Below are 20,764 nucleotides of genomic sequence, written 5' to 3' on the forward strand. Positions count from 1 at the left end.
TCAACCCGGAAATACAGCGTAAGAAATCTTAAACTCTCTTTTTTTGTAAAAAAAAAAAAAAAGTTAATTCCTAAATTATATAGCTCTGGAGTTATATGAGCGTGAAATGGGGACGGTTGTACAAAATACAATAAAATACATATTGATTTATATAGCGCTTTAACAACAGGTGATGCTGGAACAAAGCGCTAACATGGAAAAAAAGGGAAATGATGCCCCTTGTGGAATGGAAAAACATTTCCATAGGCCATGGTCAGTGCTTTATCGGCACCCAAGCATGAAAATAAAAAAACCCGGGCAAATTAGGGAATGGCGCTCTACGTCATATTTTCAATTCCTGAATAAATTCGTGAATGGCAGTGAATGAGTTAACTCAACGGTTTTTGCATACATGTTCTTCAAGTGGCTTTTGCAGATTCAATAAAATGTTGCAATACCAATGTGAGTAGTTTAATAATTGAAAATCCAAATCTCATTTTTAAGGGCCCTCCACCCCAAAAAAAGGTGAAAAGGGACAGCAGTAACATTGAGGGAAGAAATGCGACTGATTCTGATTCAGAAAAATGGTAATCTCAGCATTTTTGGCTGCACCAAGCGGCGGCGTTACGGAACATTCGCAGCCAGGGAGAAGTCTCCAGCTGCGGTCTAAAGCTGCGCGGCGCCCACGGCCACTGCCAGCCCAGCGTGCATCGCTCTGGGTGGGGCATCATGGCCAAGTGCCTGCCGTCCCGTGAGCACAAGGCCGCCACGCCCATCGGCGAGCCGTTGGGATTCAGGGGGTATTCCTCGGTGGGCAGGCTGTCGTCATCTAAGTAACGGACCGGGGCCAGGCCAGATGAGGTGATGTCATCCAGAACCTGGGCGTTACGGAACTGCATCAAACCTATGGGGGAGGAGAAAAAAAAATGTGAAATTGTGTTTCGGAAGGGTTGATGGACGCCTCTCTTTCAGCTTCTTCCCTTTCACTCTGCCTCTCTGAAATTAAAGGACAACCGACGTCTTCGGACAAGTTGTGTCCATAATTTGTAAAATGGCTTCAAATGACTTCTACTGAGCATATTTTACAAAGATTCCACCGCATATAGCTGATATTTTACGTTTAAAGACTCACGCTGAATACTCCGGAAGTCTTGTTTTTGAGTTGCTGACGAGTCTGTACGTGACGTCACTAAAGGAACGCCCCTGACCGAAAAAAAAAGATGCATTGTAGCGGTCCTTCCACCACGTCAATGCATTTTGCTGTACCTGTTTGGTCTGGGGACCTCGTGTTGCACCCAAAAGCCGCCAGAAGAGGGCATCCAAGCTCCATATAAGGAATTTATCAGCCTGTGGAAACGGAGGTGGCTACAGGAGGTCGCCATTTTGTGCCTCTTTTTTGGGTGAGAGATTTTCCCCCAATGTTGCCTCAAAATGGCAAAAATAAATTCTTTAATCGATTGAAAACATGTATGCTTTCCTCTTCAGAGCTATTTGAATCATATTCATAACTGGATGTGTAACAAGAAAGCATATTGTCCGAATCTGAAGCCATTGTTTGGATTCACTAGCAACGCAACACGTCTTGGCGTGACATCACGAACTGGAGGCGGGACTTTCTGAAAAATGCCCAATTCGCAGCTCAATTTTTTGCAGATTTTGGACACTTCAAGTCATTTTTATTGATGTTTTGCATTTGACTAAAAATATCATACTGCGTGTTTTGGGTATTTTAGATGCTATAAAACGTTTTTCTGATGTCAGTTAAAAAGCAAAAAAGTGACGTCGGTTGTCCTTTAAATGTCTGCTGGATTTGGTGCACATTTATTTATTGAATTCTATTTGTGATTCTATTTTATTTATTATAGTACCTATGCTTGTCTGTGGCTGTAAAGTGTCCTTGAGAGCTTTGAAAGGCGCTTAAAATGTCATGTATTATTATCATTATGGATCAAACGCTCAGTCAGTGAAGTACCTTCTCCATGAGCTACCCAGACGCCCAGAGCCGAACCCTCCATGCCTGTCAGCCACACGGACGGCGATGCCTGGATGCCCACGGTTACAAAGCGAGATTCGAATCTGCCAGACCTGTTATGGGTCAGAACCACATCCGATGCTAGGGGAAAGACATACAAAGATGTTAAAATATCAATATTTTTTCAAGGGAAATTACCGTATTTTTTGGTGTATAAGGCACACCCAAAAGCCTTGATTTTCTTCAAAAGATGACCCTGTGCTTTATATGTGAAGTAATATTGAGCCACAACATGACTCGCAACTACAGTGATACCTTGACTTACGAACTTAATTGTTTCCCAGACAGAGTGTGTAAGGCGAATAGTGTGTATCCCAAAAATTAATTTCCCATTGGAAACCATTAAAATGAGAATAATCCGTTCCCAGGTCCCCATAAAACATAATTTTCTACTTTCTAATTTTCTAAGCCTTAAAACCACACAAAATATACCTTATTTTATGTATAATAAATGTGATATTGTATTATAGTTAAAGAAATAAACTGTACTGTATAATAAAGTTGTTTTATTTATCTTTGTGATGGTCGTTGATGGCTTGATGGAATGGAGTGGCCGGTTTCCTCAGCATTAAACACTTGATGAGGAACATAACCTTCTTTCACCATCTTGAATGATCCCTAGTAGGTGCTTTCTCTGTGATAATTTTATCTAGTTCCTCATCAATTGTGTTCTGTTTAGCTGGATGATAGCTTTTTTCATCAAGTGTACAGATGGCTTGTGCGGGTTGTTTGTGGAGCCTGATTGATGGGATATTTTAACCTTGCAGTCTACACTCTGCCTTTGAACTATCAATAAAGTTGAAAAGATCCACATTTCACTGTGTTTTCTATCCATTTTCTCACTCTCTGTCGTCTGTCTTATTATTTGCAGCACTGTTTCTGTAAACCCCCCCCCCCACTGTTGAAGTAGTTTTGGGATACTAACTCATTTTTATTGGTGTTTTGCATTTCACTAAAAATATCACCCTGCATGCTTTGGGTATTTTAGATGCTACAAAACGTTTTTCTGATGTCAGGAAACAAAAAAATGGTGTCGGTTGTCCTTTAAGGCTTGTATAAGTAACATGGATTGGTTTGTACTGAAAAATAAACATTGAATATAACATATGCTCGATAAAGATATGTCCATGTACAACTGGAGAGAATACTACATATGTTACTACAAACATGTTCGTATGTACCGTGGTTCGTAACTCAAATGTTCGTAAGTAGGGGAGCGTCTGTACACCATTCATTGGGGGTGCGCCTTATACACCGGAAAATATGGTAATCAGCTGATTTTAGTCCAAAGTATAACACAGCAGTCTATCCCACCTTGACCATCTTTGCTCTCTCCCACCCAGCCCAGTAGAGCGAGCAGTTGGCAGCCGTTGCACACGCCCAAGCTTAGCGTGTCGGCTCTTCGGCGGAAGTGGTCAAATTGGGCTTTGGCTGCGGCATTATACGCCGCAGTGGCGGCCCAACCTTTCGCCGAGCCCAGTACATCGGCGTAGCTGAAGCCTCCCACGAACACGACGGCTCGGAACGGCTCCAGCGTGATTGCAGCAGAGCAAAGGTCCTGCATGGTTACGTCCCATACCTACAAATAAGCGGAGAGGGGGGGGGGGGGAGTGATTCGGTGATTGAAGAATGATTTGTAAATCATATTTGAATAAAAATGTTGAGATGAGAAGAACGCAAACCTCAAAACCGGCCATGTGGAGAGAAGTTGACATTTCTCGATCGCCGTTGCTGCCTTCCTCCCTCAAAACAGCCACGCGAGGATTCACCGCTCCTACGACAAAATACGTAGCATTTAAGGTACAACGATTACTCAACAACTAAATGATTATCAAATAATTTTTGATATTCAGCGGCCTTCTTTAAACTGTCAAGAGCCGCAGAATTTCATCAGAATAAATATTCTTCAGTTTCTTATAATGTTGAATCAAATGTTTTTTCTCCCAGGAAGAAATCATTTTAACACATTCAATGATAGGTTACGCATGGCCACATATGGAATATTTGTTAGAGTAAACTGTGTCACTGTTTCTAATTTTGGACCCAAAACTTAGATTTTTGTTTATTTCACTTAAGTGCCAAATTTTACATACCCATTAAACGTGTTCTCAGCCTCACATATGAAAATATATGTTGCTAGCTATCTATCTATCTACCTACCTACGGCCCCCATTTATGAACAAACTTAAAAAAAGTAATATAAACCCAAAAAAAGAGGTCCCCACTTAATAATTAAATAAAAAATATATAAATAAAATAAAATAAAAAAAAACTCAAATGAAACCAGCTTGGATGCTGATTAGTCTTACCAGGCTGTTTGCAAAGAGGAATCTCAGACGGGTCAAAGGTCACTTTAAAAGTAGGCTGCGTCCTCTTGGCAAGCCCCTCCTCTTCCTGTTGAACGCAAAACTCGTCTGCTTGCAGGCGCTCCAGCTGGAATCCGGTTTCCTCCCACAACGCTCGGAGAACGGGCAAACGTTCCCTCAGCACTTCTTGTCCGTCCACGCGAACGGTCACCATCGCTTCGGGGCCGAAACCGTTGGTCCTGCCGATGCGGTGGCACTCAACGCCGGCGTCGAGGAATCGGTGACGTACGTTTTCTTCATCGAGCTCGGACACCTCAAGAAGAAGTCCTAACTCTTCGGCGAAGAGCAGCTCAATGGCTGCACCAAAAGGAAAGAGAGATTTTATAATTAGATGCAACCTTAAACGCGCATCATCATCCAATAAGAAAGCAGCATCTACAATTATTTTGCGGGTCAAACCATGATCAAAGTGTTCTAAATTCTCATATAGTGATAACTTGTCGTACAAACTTAATTGCTTCCGAGACAGAGTGTGGAAGGCAAAAAGTGTGTATCCCAAAAAATAATTTCCCATAGGAAACCATTAAGATGAGAATAATCCGTCCCCAGGTCCCCATAAAACATAATTTTCTACTTTCTAATTTTCTAAGCCTTAAAACTACACAAAATATACCTTATTTTATGTATAATAAATGTGCTATGGTATTATAATAAAATAAATAAACTGTACTGTATAATAAGGTGGAGTGGAGTGGCCGGTTTCATCTGCATAAACACCTGATGAGGAACGTAACCTTCTTTCACCATCTTGAGAAATGATCACTTGTAGGTGCTTTCTCTGCGATCATTTTATCTGGTTCCTCATCAAATGTGTTCTGTTTAGCTGGGTTGATAGCTTTTTGCATCAAGTGTACAGATGGCTTGTGCTGGTCGTTTGTGGAGCCTGATTGATGGTATATTTTAACCTTGCAGTCTACACTCTTCCTTTGAACTATCAAAGTTGAAACTCTCTCACTGTCGTCTGCCTGTCTCTTTAATGTTTAAACTACCCCCCCTCACTACTGCGTTCTTGACTAATCACGTGGCTTTAACCGAAGACTGGGGGCGGGGAATAGAGGACAAAAACAGTCGGCTGCCATTTTTGTTGTTAGAAGAACGGGCCCGTTCGAAAATGACACATCACTCATTGAGGCAGCTCCGTGTACGAAAAAAGTTCGTATGCCAAGGTAAAATGTTCATAAATATAATGTTCGTAAATCGCAAAGTTCGTAAGCCAAGGGGTTCGTAAACCGAGGTATCACTCTAGATGCAAAAGGAATGAGCACCGCCTCACCCCCCGGGGCTCCCAGTGACGGCACATCCAGATCCAGGCCGCGGTTTCCGGCAAATGCCATCTCTAGTGCGCAGGAAATGAGTCCTCCGTCGCTGATGTCATGTCCTGCGCTCAGCAGACGATCTAAAGGAGCGCACGTTACGTCACATGACAGGAATTCCGATAAGTGTTGTTTTGATGTTTTCATTTTAGACTGATTTAGTCTGTCTCAAATCCCATTTCACATATATTTTAATGTATTGTTTGACTTTTATTTCTTATATAAAATTATACATAGAAACAAATAAATGTATTATGTTGTCATTTTGACTTCTCAAGATGGCGCCGCCAGAGTGGCTGCCTTTACAGCAGCTCCTTCATTTTGTTTTTCTACTTCTTCCTTTGATAATTTTGGATTGGATTGGACTAGTCTTTATTAGTCTCGCAGTGGAGAAATTTACATTTTACATCAACAAAATTATGTAAGGAAGAGGAAAGGAAAGAAAGAAGTAGAAAAAAAAATACAGGAGCTGTTGTAAAGGCGCCATCTTGAAGAAAAAATAAAAAATAAAATTGCTGTTGTGATTTGGGAATTTCTCCATTTTGAAATGGATAAAGGTTTTCTTATTTTATTATGTTGAACATTAAAAGTCTTACATTTTTAATTAAATTGCCCTCCAATCATATATAATTATAACCAAATATCAAATATTGATACTGCTATTTTCACTTGCTACGTATCATACACACAGCTTACAGATGTGCGTTTTCGGATTAAAGCATTTAACCAATCACATTTCAGCCATCTACCTGGACGCCTTCACTATCAGTTCTGCAGGCCCTGGAGCATCAAATGTGTCAATGAAACTGTTGTTTTACCAATCAGATTTCGAATGGGTAACCCAAAAGGGGTACCATGGCCTTCTTGAAGGCGCTGGTCAACGTCAGAGTTTTTGCTAACTATGATTGGCTCGTCACTAGCCAATCTTAGTTTGCAAAAATTGCTCTGATCACAAGCCGCTAGTGATAAGCGCATACTGGCCAGAGCTAGCATACTGTGTCGGTAGCGAGCTGCATAAGCAAATATATTATATTGATGAAATAGCGGTTTTGTCAACCCACAATGGCCGACGGAGGAGAAGAAACAGATTTGTTTGAGAGTTACTGTTAAAGCCATTATCAAAACAGACTTTTCAAGAAAAAATGGACATAGTGAAGAAGAGTCGGTCAGTTATTTCCTGGCTAACGGTAGCCTCTAGTGGACTTATAGTAAATCACACCACACTTTTTTCAGTCTGGATTGATTCAGACGTAGCACTACTGAAGGCCTAGCGATGAAAATCCACAGCCCGCCACTGCTTTGGACATTGGACACTGACCATTGATTAGCATCTGAGTGATGTCAAAGCAGGCCGCCAGGAGTTGTGGCTGCTCCATGTCAGGAGAACAATCTCCCAGCTGAGCGTAGCACTGAGCCAGCGCTGAACCTCCCAGACGGTGCCGGCCCGGGCTGAGAGGAACCCACAGCAGCACGCCTGCAGACATGAATCAAGAATCAGCGCTGGAAAGAATTTTTAGTCTGTGTGTGTGTGTGTGTGTGTGTTGAGTGTTACCTTTGCCATGTGGATCCTCAAGATCAGGTGTGATTGTGGCACTGATGTCTGGACACACGGCATAAGCGGAGATAACCAAAGCTCCTGAAATGTAATTAATTTAAGCGCTTATAAGGTCAGTGATAGAACGTTTATATACACAGCAATCACCAAAGAAGGTTTGTTGGTGTTTACATTGTAGCAGATGAAATATATATATGAAATATATGTTATGCTATGAATAAATATGTGAATGGCAGAATCATACCCGGAGCTTTGACGGTTTCCTTTCCTACGCGTGCGGCCATACTCAGCGAGTCCTTGCCGCCGTCAATGGCCACGCCCAGCTCCGCCATCACGTTACACATCGCTTGGCATGATTCCCAAAGGAGTGCCCCCTCGCCGGGTAGCTTAGCGGCCCACATCCAGTTACCACTACACTTCACATCCTATGACACATTGAACAAAAAAAATACTCCAGAAGACAGAAACTAGAACAGTATCTTGACTTACAAAGTTTTTTCAATTTCAGAACTTGACTGTTCTGTTCTATAAAAGTCTGAAAATGACAGTATGACACATCCACCATATTGTTTCGTCACACCGAGACGTCTGCTCACCTTTCGAGCGGTGACTCTAGCAAACATCAGGTTGGTGAGCGCTTCACCGACCGCCATGCGAGCGCCCGCCGCCGCATTGACCAGCGCTTTGACGGGCTGCTCGCCGATGGCCGTCGCGGCCCCCTGCAGGCCAAATGGTGACAAAGCCACCACGGCGACATCCGCCAATGGAGTGTGAAGGGGACCCACACATTGTTGCTGGGCCACCAATCCCGTCACGGATCTGTCTACCTGCATAAAAGAAAAAACACTGTAAGTCAAAAAAGGATCAGAGATCAACTTATTTTTATTTTTACATTCTTTTTTTATAAATCTACTTGTAATTAACTTCTGGGTAGAGTAAACGCTGGCGCGAATGGCTGCCGCTGCTCACCCGCAGAAAAAAAGTCCTGTGACTGTAAATTGTCCTTGAGAGTTTTAAAGTCAAGTCAAAGTCAGCTTTATTGTCAAATATGCTAATATGCATGACATACAGCACAGATGAAATTACTGTCCTCTCGGACCCAGCGTGCAAGGCACTTCTAATGACTTTGACAAACATAATAAACATGAAAACACCAATTTGAAAGGCGCTTAGAAATTAATGTATTAAAATTATTATTATTATTATTATTGTCATTGAACTCCTTCGCTGCCATTCCCAAATTTATTCAGGAATTGAAAAGTGTGACGTAGAGCGGCATTCCCGAATTTGTTCGGGTTTTTGTTTTTCTTGCGGAGTGTGCCGATAAAGCGCTGCACAGACCTCTGACAATTTTTTTTCCCTTCGACAAGGGAGCAGCATTTTCCTTTACTCCATGTTAGCACTTTGTTATAGCTTCAGCTGTAAAAGCGCTATATAAATCTATATGTATGTATTCTATTGTATTTTGCACATCCGCCCCCATTTCAAGCTTTTATAACTCCAGACCTATATAACTTAGGAATTAAAATCACACAAACATTAACTCATTCATTGCCATTGACAAATTTATTCGGGAATTGAAAATATGACAGAGAGCGCCATTCCCGAATCTGTTTGGATGTTGTTTTTTTCATGCTTGGGTGCCGATAAAGCGCACTCCATGGCCTCTGGAAATGTATTATTGTTATATTAGTGCTTTGTTCCAGCTTCAGCTGTTGTTAAAGCACTATATCAACCAATATGTATGTATTGTATTTTGTACAGCCACCCCCATTTCAAGCTCAGATAACTCCAGACCCATATAACTTAGAAATTAAATCTTTTTTTTTCCCTGATGAAACAAGACTCTTCTAATGCTGTATTGAATATTTATGTCGTCCTAAAACTAAAACAGGAAGTGAAGATTTTTCCTCGAAGCTTCATTAGCACTTGATGTTAGCATACACACAGACTCGCATCCGCATTTAACAATCAACAATCTGTTTTTATTTGATTTTTCGTATGTTTAATAATAATAATAATAATAATAATAATAATAATAAAATAATAATAATAAAGTATGTAATGCGAACAAGTAACAAGAACAAACCTTATTAGTAAGGTAGCGTTTGGAGGCCACAGCGGGCAAGCGTAAAACTCTCTCCAAGGCGTCTTTGACCGTCAGTCCAGCGGGAAGTAACAACGGGCGAAGCACAGGGCTCCTTCGCTCCATCTTGAACTCCTTCTGTGGCATCTTACCCAGCACCCATTCCAGTTGCAGGTCCACAGGATGGCGCCCGTTGCCGACTCGCTCGGCGCTTGCGCCCTCGTCGTCCACCAACACAATCTGAGGGAGTGCGGAGAATGTGAGTCAAATGCAAAATGGACACAAACATGTATTTTAACTCATTCACTGCCAGATGATGTGTAAAAATGTCCATTCCAGTGCCAGGGTTTTTGTCATTTTCTCTCAAATTGCAAGGACCCACAGAATATTGAGTTTTAGGACTACATAAACATTGAATACAGCATTAGAAACTTTAGACTCTCTTCTTTCATCAGAAAAGAGTTAATTCCAAATTTATATGGATTTGGAGTTATCTGAGCTTAAAATGGGGGTGGCTGTACAAAATAGAATACAATATATATTGGTTTATATAGCGCTATAACAACATCTGAAGCAGTAACAAAGCGCGAACATGGAAATAAGGCAAATGCTGCCCCCTCGTGGAAGAGAAAAACTTTGCCAGAGGTCAGACCAGAGCTTGATCCGCACCCCCCAGCAAGATAAACAGAAACACAAACAAATTCGGGAATGGCGCTCCATGTCATGCTTTACAATTCCCGTTCGGGAATGGCAGTGAATGAATTAAATGGGAAATTCGTTAAACGAGTTCACATTTTTTTAACAATATAAAAAGCAGAATAGGACGGACGTGCACCTTGCCATCGCCAGTTATATTTCCCACGAAGTCCACAGGGCATTTTTCCCGCTGGCACACCTTCTCAAGGAAGGCGCGATCCGACGGGCGTAGAAGGAGGGCATTGCTCTCTTGATATTCGGCCCCCCACAATTCCAGGACGCTAAGTGTCGGGTCGCCTTTCTGAAACAACACAGGCAAATGGAGTTTTATACGAGCATTTTTTTTTCTGTAGAGGAGAATCATTTGCGAAGTGAAAATTTCCTTAATAAACACACGTAGGGTAAAAAAAAGAAAAACCTGGACTCATGCACTGTAAATAGTAGTCAACTTATGTAGTTATTACAGTTACATATGCAGGGATACCTTAGCTTACAAACTTAATTGGTTCCCAGACAGAGTGTGTAAGGCCAAAAGTGTGTATCCCAAAAAATAATTTCCCATAGGAAACCATTAAAATGAGAATAATCCGTTCCCAGGTACTCATAAAACATAATTTTCTCCTTTCTAATTTTCTAAGCCTTAAAACTACACAAAATATAGCGTATTTTTTTGGATCATAAATGTGCTATGGTATTATAATTAAAGAAATAAACTGTACTGTATAATAAAGTCGTTTTATGTACCTTTGTGATGGTCGTTGATGGCTTGATGGAATGGACTGCTAGATGGAATGGAGTGGCCGGTTTCCTCACCATTAAACATTTGATGAGGAACGTAACCTTCTTCTTTCACCATCTTGAGGAATGATCCCTTGTCGGTGCTTTCTCTGTGATAATTTTATCTAGTTCCTCATCAATTGTGTTCTGTTTAGCTGGGTTGATAGCTTTTTGCATCAAGTGTACGGATGGCTTGTGCGGGTTGTTTGTGGAGCCTGATTGATGGGATATTTTAACCTTGCAGTCTACACTCTGCCTTTGAACTAACAAGCTTAATGCTAACACAGCCCGGGGAAAGAAGAAAAAAAGCCTAACAAAAATTATTGGTGTTGTCATATTGTAAAATTTTTATTTGCAGACTTTGCACGCTACACTGTCGCTATGCCAATTTCAATGTGATTAACTCATTCACTGCCATTCCCAAATTTATTTGTGAAATGAAAATGACGTCGAGCGCCATTCCCAAATTTGTTCGGGTTTTGTTTTTTCATGCTTGGGTGCTGAGAAAGTGCTGTCCATGGTCTCTGGCAATATTTTTTTTCTCTTCCATAAGGGGGCAGCCATTCCCATTTCTTCCATGTTAGTGCTTTCAGCTGTTGTTAAAGCGCTATGTAACCCAATATGTAGGTATTTTGCACAGCCGCCCTCATTTCAAGTTCATCTAACTCCATACCTGTATAACTTGTTTTTCTGATGAAAGAAGAGAGTCTAAGGTTTCTAATGCTGTATCGAATGTTTATGTAGTCCTTAAACTCAATATTCTGTATGTCCTGGAATTCAAGTGACAATGACAATAACCCTGGCACTTGAGTGGACACATTTTTAGCAGTGAATAAGCTAATTGTTCAACCCGATTTTTAGGGATTTACAAAAACATTTGATGCAACATTGAAACATTTGTGGGGTATTTAGGCTTCTTAAAAAGAGGACCCCTGAGGTTTTATTAAATGTTTCCGCTATATCTCACCTTAAATCGACTGCAGTAAATGACAGCACCGGCAGGCTCGCTCAATTCCTTGAGAACATTTCCTGGAAATGCAACATTTTGAGTTTCCTCATTCATTCTCACAACGAATATTCCATCCTACCGTTCCCTCCCGCTCCCTGATCATGGATACTGCAAATGGGATTGCCATCATATCGCTCCAGGCAGGCCCTCAGCGCTCGATTCATCTTCTGCTCCATCTCGGCATCTCCTCGCTGCACAGCGCCAAGGTCTCTGTCACTGGAGTTGTCACCTTGCACCTGCCGGGCACCAAAAGCGATTCAACTATTATTATGAAGTCGTTGATCTTCAGAAAAGACAGGTTTGAATCGCCATACTTGAACAGAAGAAGCCGCTCCTCCTCCCACGCCAATTCGGTACACAGGGCCGCCGATCTTGACCACTTCCATACCTAATTGACGTATGCAATTTAAAAAAAAAAAAAAAACATTTTTTGGTTTACTAAAATAGTTAATGTACTCAACAAAATAAAAATATATACATTTATTAATTTTAAATGTGAACAAATAGTATATGGTTTAATTTAATTGATAAAACTATATGAAAAGTATTACCGGGTATAGACCGTATAGGTCAGGGGTGTCAAAGTCATTTTTTGCCGCGGGCCACATTATAGTTATGGTTTCCTCTCGAGGGCCGTTATGAATTTGGGGAACCCATTAGAATGTTTAAATCCCTTCAAATATTACATATAGAGCACACAGCAAATTAATGAATAACTCGTTTTCAAATCTGAAGTCAAGAATAATGACTTTTATTGTGGTTGACATCCAAAAATATGAAATTTTGGCTCAGATTTTAGCAATCATCATGGAATTTAACACGTTTGATTTGCTTTCGCGGGCCGAAAAAAATGATGTGGCGGGCCGCATTTGGCCCGCGGGCCTTGACTTTGACACCTGTGGTATAGGTACTCGAGGCATATAAATAGAATTTTGTATTTCTATAACTAAATCTACCTTCTTCCGGCTGTTCTTTCACGACATGTGTATCCTCAATGCAACCGAGTCCCCCACTGAACATGATGGGCTTAATCCACTCTCGCCGCTCCCCGTTGGGCAGCCGCATACCAAAGGAACGGGCGAATCCTAGTCAATAAAACATCAGTTGACTTTGTTTATTTTTTGGGGTCGTTTTTTTCTTCTTCACATCCTCACCCGACAGAACGGGCTCCCCAAATTTGTTTCCGTAGTCGGAAGCGCCATCGCTCGCCTCGATGGCGACCTGTAACGGCTGGGCGAAGCTGGTGGGGTACTCCCACCCTTTGCAGTTCTCCTCCCAGGGAAGCGTGTAACCTGCAAAGCATGATGGGAGACACTATAATGTTGATGGGGGGGTGGTTTGGACAAACTTACGTCTCATACCTGGTATGTGCAAGTTGCCAAAGCAGTACCCGGCAGTGCCAGCGATGACGTGGCCGCCCCTCCCGGCACTTTGAACATCTCGGATGCGGCCCCCGGTGCCGGTGGTGGCGCCGCTAAACGGAGCCACGCCTGTGGGGTTCAACACATGATAAAACTTATGAATGGAAATCACTTTAAAACAAGGACATGTAATGGAAAGTTGACCTTTTTAATTGCATATCACAACCCAAAATACCATATTTTCCATTGTATAAGGTGTACCGGAGTATGACGCGCACCCCCAATGAATGGTACATTTTCAAACTTTTGCCATATATAAGGTGCACTGGACTATAAGGCGCACCCCCAATGAATGTTGCATTTTCAAACCTTTTCCATAAATAAAGCGCACCGGACTATAAGGCGTATCCCCAATGAATGGTGCATTTTCAAATTCCAAATATAAGGCGCACTAGACTATAAGGCACATACCCAATGAATGGTGCATCTTAAAACTTTTTCCATGAATAAAGCGCACCGGACTATAAGGCGTATCCCCAATGAATGGTGCATTTTCAAATTCCAAATATAATGTGCACCGGACTATAAGGAATACCCCCGATGAATGGTGCATTTTCAAGCTTTTTCCATATATAAGGCGCACCAGACTATAAGGCACACCCCCAATGAATGGTGAATTTTCAAACTTTTTCCATATACAGTAAAGTCTCGTTATATCGATATCGGATATATCGATAGTCCCGGTTATATCGATACTATTTCTATGCACGCACGGAGAAAATTACATGCAAACAGGGTCGGATATATCGATAGTCCCGGTTATATCGATATTTTTTCGGACTCCCTTGAATATCGATATAACGAGACTTTACTGTATAAGGTGCAGCACCAATGAATGGTGCATTTTCAAACCTTTTCCATAAATAAAGCGCACCGGACTATAAGGCGTATCCCCAATGAATGGTGCATTTTCAAATTCCAAATATAATGTGCACCAGACTATAAGGAATACCCCCGATGAATGGTGCATTTTCAAGCTTTTTCCATATATAAGGCGCACCAGACTATAAGGCACACCCCCAATGAATGGTGAATTTTCAAACTTTTTCCATATACAGTAAAGTCTCGTTATATCGATATCGGATATATCGATAGTCCCGGTTATATCGATACTATTTCTATGCACGCACGGAGAAAATTACATGCAAACAGGGTCGGATATATCGATAGTCCCGGTTATATCGATATTTTTTCGGACTCCCTTGAATATCGATATAACGAGACTTTACTGTATAAGGTGCAGCACCAATGAATGGTGCATTTTCAAACCTTTTCCATAAATAAAGCGCACCGGACTATAAGGCGTATCCCCAATGAATGGTGCATTTTCAAATTCCAAATATAATGTGCACCAGACTATAAGGAATACCCCCGATGAATGGTGCATTTTCAAGCTTTTTCCATATATAAGGCGCACCAGACTATAAGGCACACCCCCAATGAATGGTGAATTTTCAAACTTTTTCCATATACAGTAAAGTCTCGTTATATCGATATCGGATATATCGATAGTCCCGGTTATATCGATACTATTTCTATGCACGCACGGAGAAAATTACATGCAAACAGGGTCGGATATATCGATAGTCCCGGTTATATCGATATTTTTTCGGACTCCCTTGAATATCGATATAACGAGACTTTACTGTATAAGGTGCAGCACCAATGAATGGTGCATTTTCAAACCTTTTCCATAAATAAAGCGCACCGGACTATAAGGCGTCTCCCCAATGAATGGTGCATTTTCAAATTCCAAATATAATGTGCACCGGACTATAAGGAATAACCCCGATGAATGGTGCATTTTCAAACCTTTTCCATAAATGAGGTTCACCAGATTATAAGACACACCTCCAATGAACGGTCCATTTTAAAACTTTTTCCATATACAGGTAACATCCGACCAAACGGTCGCAAGTCAAAATCAATTCAAAATGTTGAATAGAGACTCGGAGGCTAAATAACTCGCACACTCCCCCTCTTAAAATGTTAAAAATAGGGTCTGGAGGTCGTGGTCGTAAGTATGGGTGGTCGCACGTTGAGCCGGTCGTAAGTCGGATGTTACTAGTATAAGGCGCACTGGACTATAAGGCGCACCCACGATGAATGGTGAATTTTCATGGGGGTACACACTACTTCTTCCGTGGGGGGGAAATGGAGTCAGTGGCTGCTGACAGTAGTTGCGAGACCTTTTGTGGCTCAATATTACTTTACATAAAAGGCGCAGGGTCAGCTTTTGTAGAAAATCAAGGCTTTTGGGTGCGCCTTATACGCCGGAAAATATGTTAATCTAACCTGTTGGGAAATTGTGTGTCTCAGCAGTGAAGATGACATGTCGTAGCGACCGGCGTGTTTCATAGGGGCTGGCTTGCGAAGTATCTTTAGGGTAAAGGCACTCCAGCTCCATGCCCTGAATACCACTAAACATAAAATAACACACACACTGAACCATCTTCCAAAGACTGAGTGTCTTATCCTGTTTGTTTGTTGTCCTACCTGCTGTTGTCACAGAACTTAATGACATTGTTGTCATTACTGTGTTCTTGGGTATTCATGATGAGGCGGAATAACGTCTCCTTCTGCTCTTCGCCATCGATGAGAACACGACCGCGGAAGAACCAATGACGGCTGTGCTCACTGTTGGACTGAGCCAAGTCGAAACATTCCACGCTGGTCGGGTTCCTTTGGATCCTCTGGAACATTGCCGTGTAGAAGTCCAGATCCCAGTCGTCAAAGGCCAGACCTGTGTGACACATACGCACGAGTTCCTCATTTTTACTCTTTTTGTTGACTTCATGTCGTCGTAAATCCATTTTGGATTTTTGGATGGGTATTCTTAAATGTTTTTAAGTTTGTACTATTTTAACCCATATACTGTATATATAGGTCACCATAAAACATAATTTTCTACTTTCTACTTTTTAAGCCTTAAGACTACACAAAATATACCTTGTTGTATGTACAGTAAAGTCTCGTTATATCGATATTCTCGGGAGTCGGAAAAAATATCGATGTAACCGGACTATCGATATATCCGATCCTGCGGCATGTAAATTTTCTCCTTGCGTTCATAGAAATAGTATCGTAATAAGCAGTACTATCGATATAACCGATAACGATATAACGAGACTTTACTGTATAATATATGTGCTATGGTATTGTAATTAAAGAAATAAACGGTACAGTATAATAAAGTCGTTTTATTTACCTTTGTGATGGTCGTTGATGGCTTGATGGAATGAAGTGGCCATCTTGAGGAATGATTCCTTGTAAGCTTTGGCAGCTTTATCGTCAGAAGTGGCCGCCACACCATGACGAATGACACTATGAATCCCTGTACGACACTTACAGTTCTCGAACCATCCGTGGCCAGCCTTGAAATCATCAATGGATGACGAACTGCCAGGTTGACAATATCCGAGTGAAATTGCCGTGCTTTCTCTGCGATAATTTTACCTAGTTCCTCATCAATTGTGTTCTGTTTAGCTGGGTTGGTAGCTTTTTGCATCAAGTGTACAGATGGCTCGCATGCATGATAGATGGGATATTTTAACCTTGCAGTCTACACTCTGCCTTTGAACTATCAATAACGTTGAAAAGATCCACATTTCATATATATATATATATATATATATATATATATATATATATATATATATATATATATATATATATATATATATATATATATATATACACACACATACACACACCCATTTTTTTCTGTGAATTGTTTGTGTAATATACATTTATTGCACCTCTTAACTATATTTTTATTTGGTGAATTCTTGAAAATATTTCGAATTCATGCTTTTTCAACCCAATTTTAAAACAGAAATTGGCCTCTTTTTTTCCAATATTTGTGTATTGCACATTAATACAATCGCAATATGTCTATTTATTACTGCTAGTAATTTAAAACATATCTGTCTATTTTCCCCATATTTTTGAGCGTGGCGTATTTCTTGCTGCTTCCATGCATAGTCACAGACAAGCACGTGCCAGATAACGACAAGCATGGCGGTAGTGTGACTTATAATAACATTAGCGCAGGCTCATGTGACACCGTTACCTCCACCAGTAGACAGAGAGCAGCCACACTGAAAACGTGGCCATGAAAAAGAGAACATAAGGTTGATATCTAGGCTAAAAAGAGAATAGACTATAAAAAGCATCAAAGGACATTTCACCCAGGTGGTCATTGGCTTTCTCCAGCGCTGCTCGCCCCTCGCCCAGGATGTCCACCTCAAACACAGGCTGCGCTTGGGCATCCACGGCAAAAGAGGCGACGGGACGCTCGTAGATGCACTCTGTCATACTGTCATATAGGAGGGCGATCAGATTCGTCACGTCTTTCCGGAGGTCGGCCATGTCACCCTCGTCCTTCAGCTTGGGTGGAGAAGACAGAGATTAACAATATTCAATGCACTGTACACATATTAAAAGTATTAACTCATTCGCTGAATTTATTTGGGTGCCGATGAAGCGCTGGTCAGACCTCTGGCAATGTTTTTCCCTTCCACAAGGGGGCAGAATTTGGCTTTTGTCCATGTTGGCGGTTTGTTACAGCTTTAGCTTTTGTTAAAGCGCTATATATATATATATATATATATATTGTATTTTGTACAGCCACCCCCATTTCAAGCTTAGATAACTCCAGATGGATATAACTTAGGAATTAACTTTTTTTCTGATTAAAAAGAGAGTCTGAGGTTCTGATGCTGCATTGAATGTTTATATCGTCATAAAACTCAATATTCTGTGAGTCCTGGAATTCAAGTTACAATGACAAAAACCCTGGCACTGGAGTGGACATATTTTTGCATTTCGTTTGCCAGTGAATGAGTTAAAAGCAATATGCTTAATATATTAAATGCTATTAATAGTTTACCTTGATCAGGAATCGGCGTGATAATTCTACCCGTGTGACGTTGGCGAGGCCAGCACTCTGACAGATGGACACGGCATTGGTGGACCATGCAGTGGAGAAGTTCAGTCTAAAGAGAACAATAAACAATATGGATATATCGTTTAATATTTCTACTTTTTTTTTTTTTGGGGGGGGGGGGGGGGGTGAGTACCTGGGCCCGATCTCCACCAGGGTAGCCCCGTCTCCTTGTGTGAGTTTGGGTGTCTCACTGAGTGTTGTTGCCCCCAGGGGTGGTTGAAACAACCAGATGAGGATCTCCTTATGTTCTGCACTCAGAGTGTCACTTCCTGCTGCAAACAGAGAGCATTGTCATTGATCATGATGAAAAAGTCTACACACCCTCCGAGGTAGAAAAAAAAACTACCATTTGAACATGGGTGGGTAGCGTTCATATGTTTACTGTATTTTCAGAAAGTTAACACTTACCCATCAGCTCCACGTTGTAGCAAAGCTCTGTGGAGATAGACAGCCAAGGGTAGAGCTTCGCCGCCCGATGGAGGCTCCGCCCCCTCACCTCACCGCCGTAAAACCTCACCACAGCCATTTTGCTGATGAAAAACAAAATGTTGATATATATATAAAAAATATGAGGAAAACGGATAAATTGACAGGTATGAAAATATTTAAGGTCATCATTGACTGGTAATCTCAGCGGCTTCCATCAAGCATGACACAGTCCAAGTTAAAGGACAACCGACGTCTCCGGACAAGTTGTGTCCATAATTTGTAAAATGACTTCAAATGACTTCTATTGAGCGTATTTTACAAAGATTCCACCGCATATAGCTTATATTTTACGTTTTAAGACTCGCGCTGAATATTCCGGGAGTCTTGTTTTCGTGTTGGTGACGAGTCCTCACCCTACGTAACTGTAGGAACGCCCCCGACCGAAAAAAAGGACACATTGTAGCAGTCCTTCCATCACGTCAATTGCATGTTGCTGTACTTTGGTCTGAAAACGTCGTGTAGGACCAAAAAGAGGCAGAAGAGGGCGACAAAGCTCCATGTAAGGAATTAATCAACCTGTGGAAACAGGCTGATTAATTCCTTACACGGCTTTGGGTGCGACATTTCCCACTCCTGATTCCTCAAAATGACACGGAAGGACTTCTTTAATCGATTGCAAACATGTATGCTTTCTTCTTCAGAACTATTTGAATCATATTCATAACTGGATGAGTAACAAGAAAGCATATTCTCCGAATCTGAAGCCATTGTTTTGATTCTCGAGCAAGGCAAGACGTCTTGCCGTGACACCACGAATATGGGGGCGGGACCTTCTGAAACTGGCCACTTCCGGTTTCAAATTGAAGTACTTTTTGGACACTTTAAGTCATTTTTATTGGTGTTTTGCATTTGACTAAAAATATCATACTGCGTGTTTTGGGTTTTTTAGATGCTATAAAACATTTTTCTGATGTCAGGAAACAAAAAAGTGACGTCAGTTGTCCTTTAATACTGGGACTTGTAGATTGCTTTTTGTTTAACAGCATCCATTTTCTAAATAAGCAAGTGTGATCTTCATGCTTGACACTGATAAATGGAAGACTCAAATCAAACATAAACGCACTCAAATCGGACAAAGGAGCATTTCGAAGATTAAACTCACACTATTGTGGGTCAGGCGCTTTCTGTTTAAAATTGGATTGATTTTGAGACACGTGCACACGCACATACACACATTAGAAAACGACTTCACCCAATGTCTGTCTTTCTCACACACGCTCACATACACACGCGCGCGCGCGCGCGCGATAGCCAACAGTTGCGGCACCCAACTTTACATCATTTTCTCGACACAGTCCGACATTGGCACACCATTTTCTTCTGTTACCGAATGACAACCACTTAGATCCACTAAGACGACCAATAACTAACTTTTCTTGTCTTTCTCCCAATTCAGCACCATTACTAAATGGCATTAGTTACGACAGATGCTAACTTAGTAGCTAGCTGGAGTTCTCTACCTCCAAAAGTTGGCTAACTTACGTCTTTGTGTGAGTGCCGCCGTTCTTCTTCCCGTACCCGAAGAAGGGTGACGTGTGGTTAGTTTGCTCGAGGCGAAAGCGGGGTAACTTGACGGCGGACGATGGTGGACAGCAGGGCGGTGGAGGCTGGCAGAATGATTGGAAGTGAATGACAAGCGCGTGGACTCGCCTGGGAGACGCGGTGTCCGTAGTGCCGCCGTGCGCAGGCGCAGTGCGTACTTCAAAAAATAAGAGGGGGTGAGTAACTTGTGACATTTGAAGGCATCACGGGCCAAAACAGAGTTGAGTCTCGACATTGAGCCGCCAATGAATCAATTAGAGTTTGACTGGTTCATTTTTTCTCTACATATATATATTATATTTCATATATATTTTCTTCCTCTTTTTATTATATTATCTTTATTTTTTGCGTGTTTTATATATTTGTATGTATTTTTTTAATCGCTGCGCACGGTCGCATTGATAAAAGCATAATGTGCGCATGCGTGGTCAGCAGTCTGCATTTCCGCTTCTGTTCGGGTTTTTTAAATAATTTTAAATAATGTACGGCGTACTACAACTCATACGGGAATTGTAATCATTTATAAGGGCAGCAATTACCCATGGTTGACA

The 20,764-nt window shown here is 41.4% G+C and overlaps 1 protein-coding gene across 2 annotated transcripts; it reads right to left on the bottom strand.

Annotated features, from left to right (window-relative positions):
• Positions 1-49: 49 nt before the first annotated feature.
• pfas (phosphoribosylformylglycinamidine synthase) lies at positions 50-20,343 on the bottom strand. Of its 2 annotated transcripts, XM_089001327.1 has the most exons (25): positions 20,154-20,343; positions 18,591-18,712; positions 18,316-18,454; positions 18,126-18,231; positions 17,425-17,623; positions 15,731-15,977; positions 15,530-15,654; positions 13,175-13,303; positions 12,968-13,105; positions 12,770-12,898; positions 12,128-12,201; positions 11,893-12,049; positions 11,772-11,833; positions 10,167-10,328; positions 9,335-9,571; positions 7,842-8,072; positions 7,490-7,670; positions 7,243-7,326; positions 7,009-7,164; positions 5,651-5,773; positions 4,321-4,674; positions 3,694-3,785; positions 3,326-3,590; positions 1,952-2,092; positions 50-883 (listed from the first exon to the last, which is right to left on the bottom strand). In XM_089001327.1, the coding sequence occupies exons 2-25, from the start codon at positions 18,706-18,708 to the stop codon at positions 573-575; spliced, it is 3,960 nt and encodes a 1,319-aa protein (XP_088857453.1). In that variant the 5' UTR covers positions 18,709-18,712; positions 20,154-20,343; the 3' UTR covers positions 50-572. The 2 variants fall into 2 exon arrangements, with proteins under 2 accessions (XP_088857453.1, XP_088857454.1); XM_089001328.1 differs by lacking the exons at positions 17,425-17,623; positions 18,126-18,231; positions 18,316-18,454; positions 18,591-18,712; positions 20,154-20,343 and adding an exon at positions 16,443-16,737 and having other exon boundaries at positions 435-883.
• Positions 20,344-20,764: the final 421 nt, after the last annotated feature.

This window comes from Hippocampus bargibanti, linkage group LG07 (genome assembly GCF_051943395.1).
Source record: "Hippocampus bargibanti isolate YZ-2025 linkage group LG07, ASM5194339v1, whole genome shotgun sequence".
Lineage (NCBI taxonomy): Eukaryota > Metazoa > Chordata > Actinopteri > Syngnathiformes > Syngnathidae > Hippocampus > Hippocampus bargibanti.

Coding starts and splice junctions, on each gene's coding strand:
- pfas (XM_089001327.1), bottom strand. CDS start 18,708: ATGGCTGTGGTGAGGTTTTACGGCGGTGAGGTGAGGGGGCGGAGCCTC. Junction 8,073..9,334: donor AACGCTACCTTACTAATAAG/GTTTGTTCTTGT, acceptor TCTTTTATGCAG/GTAGACAGATCCGTGACGGG. Junction 5,774..7,008: donor CACTCAGATGCTAATCAATG/GTCAGTGTCCAA, acceptor GCGCTCCTTTAG/ATCGTCTGCTGAGCGCAGGA.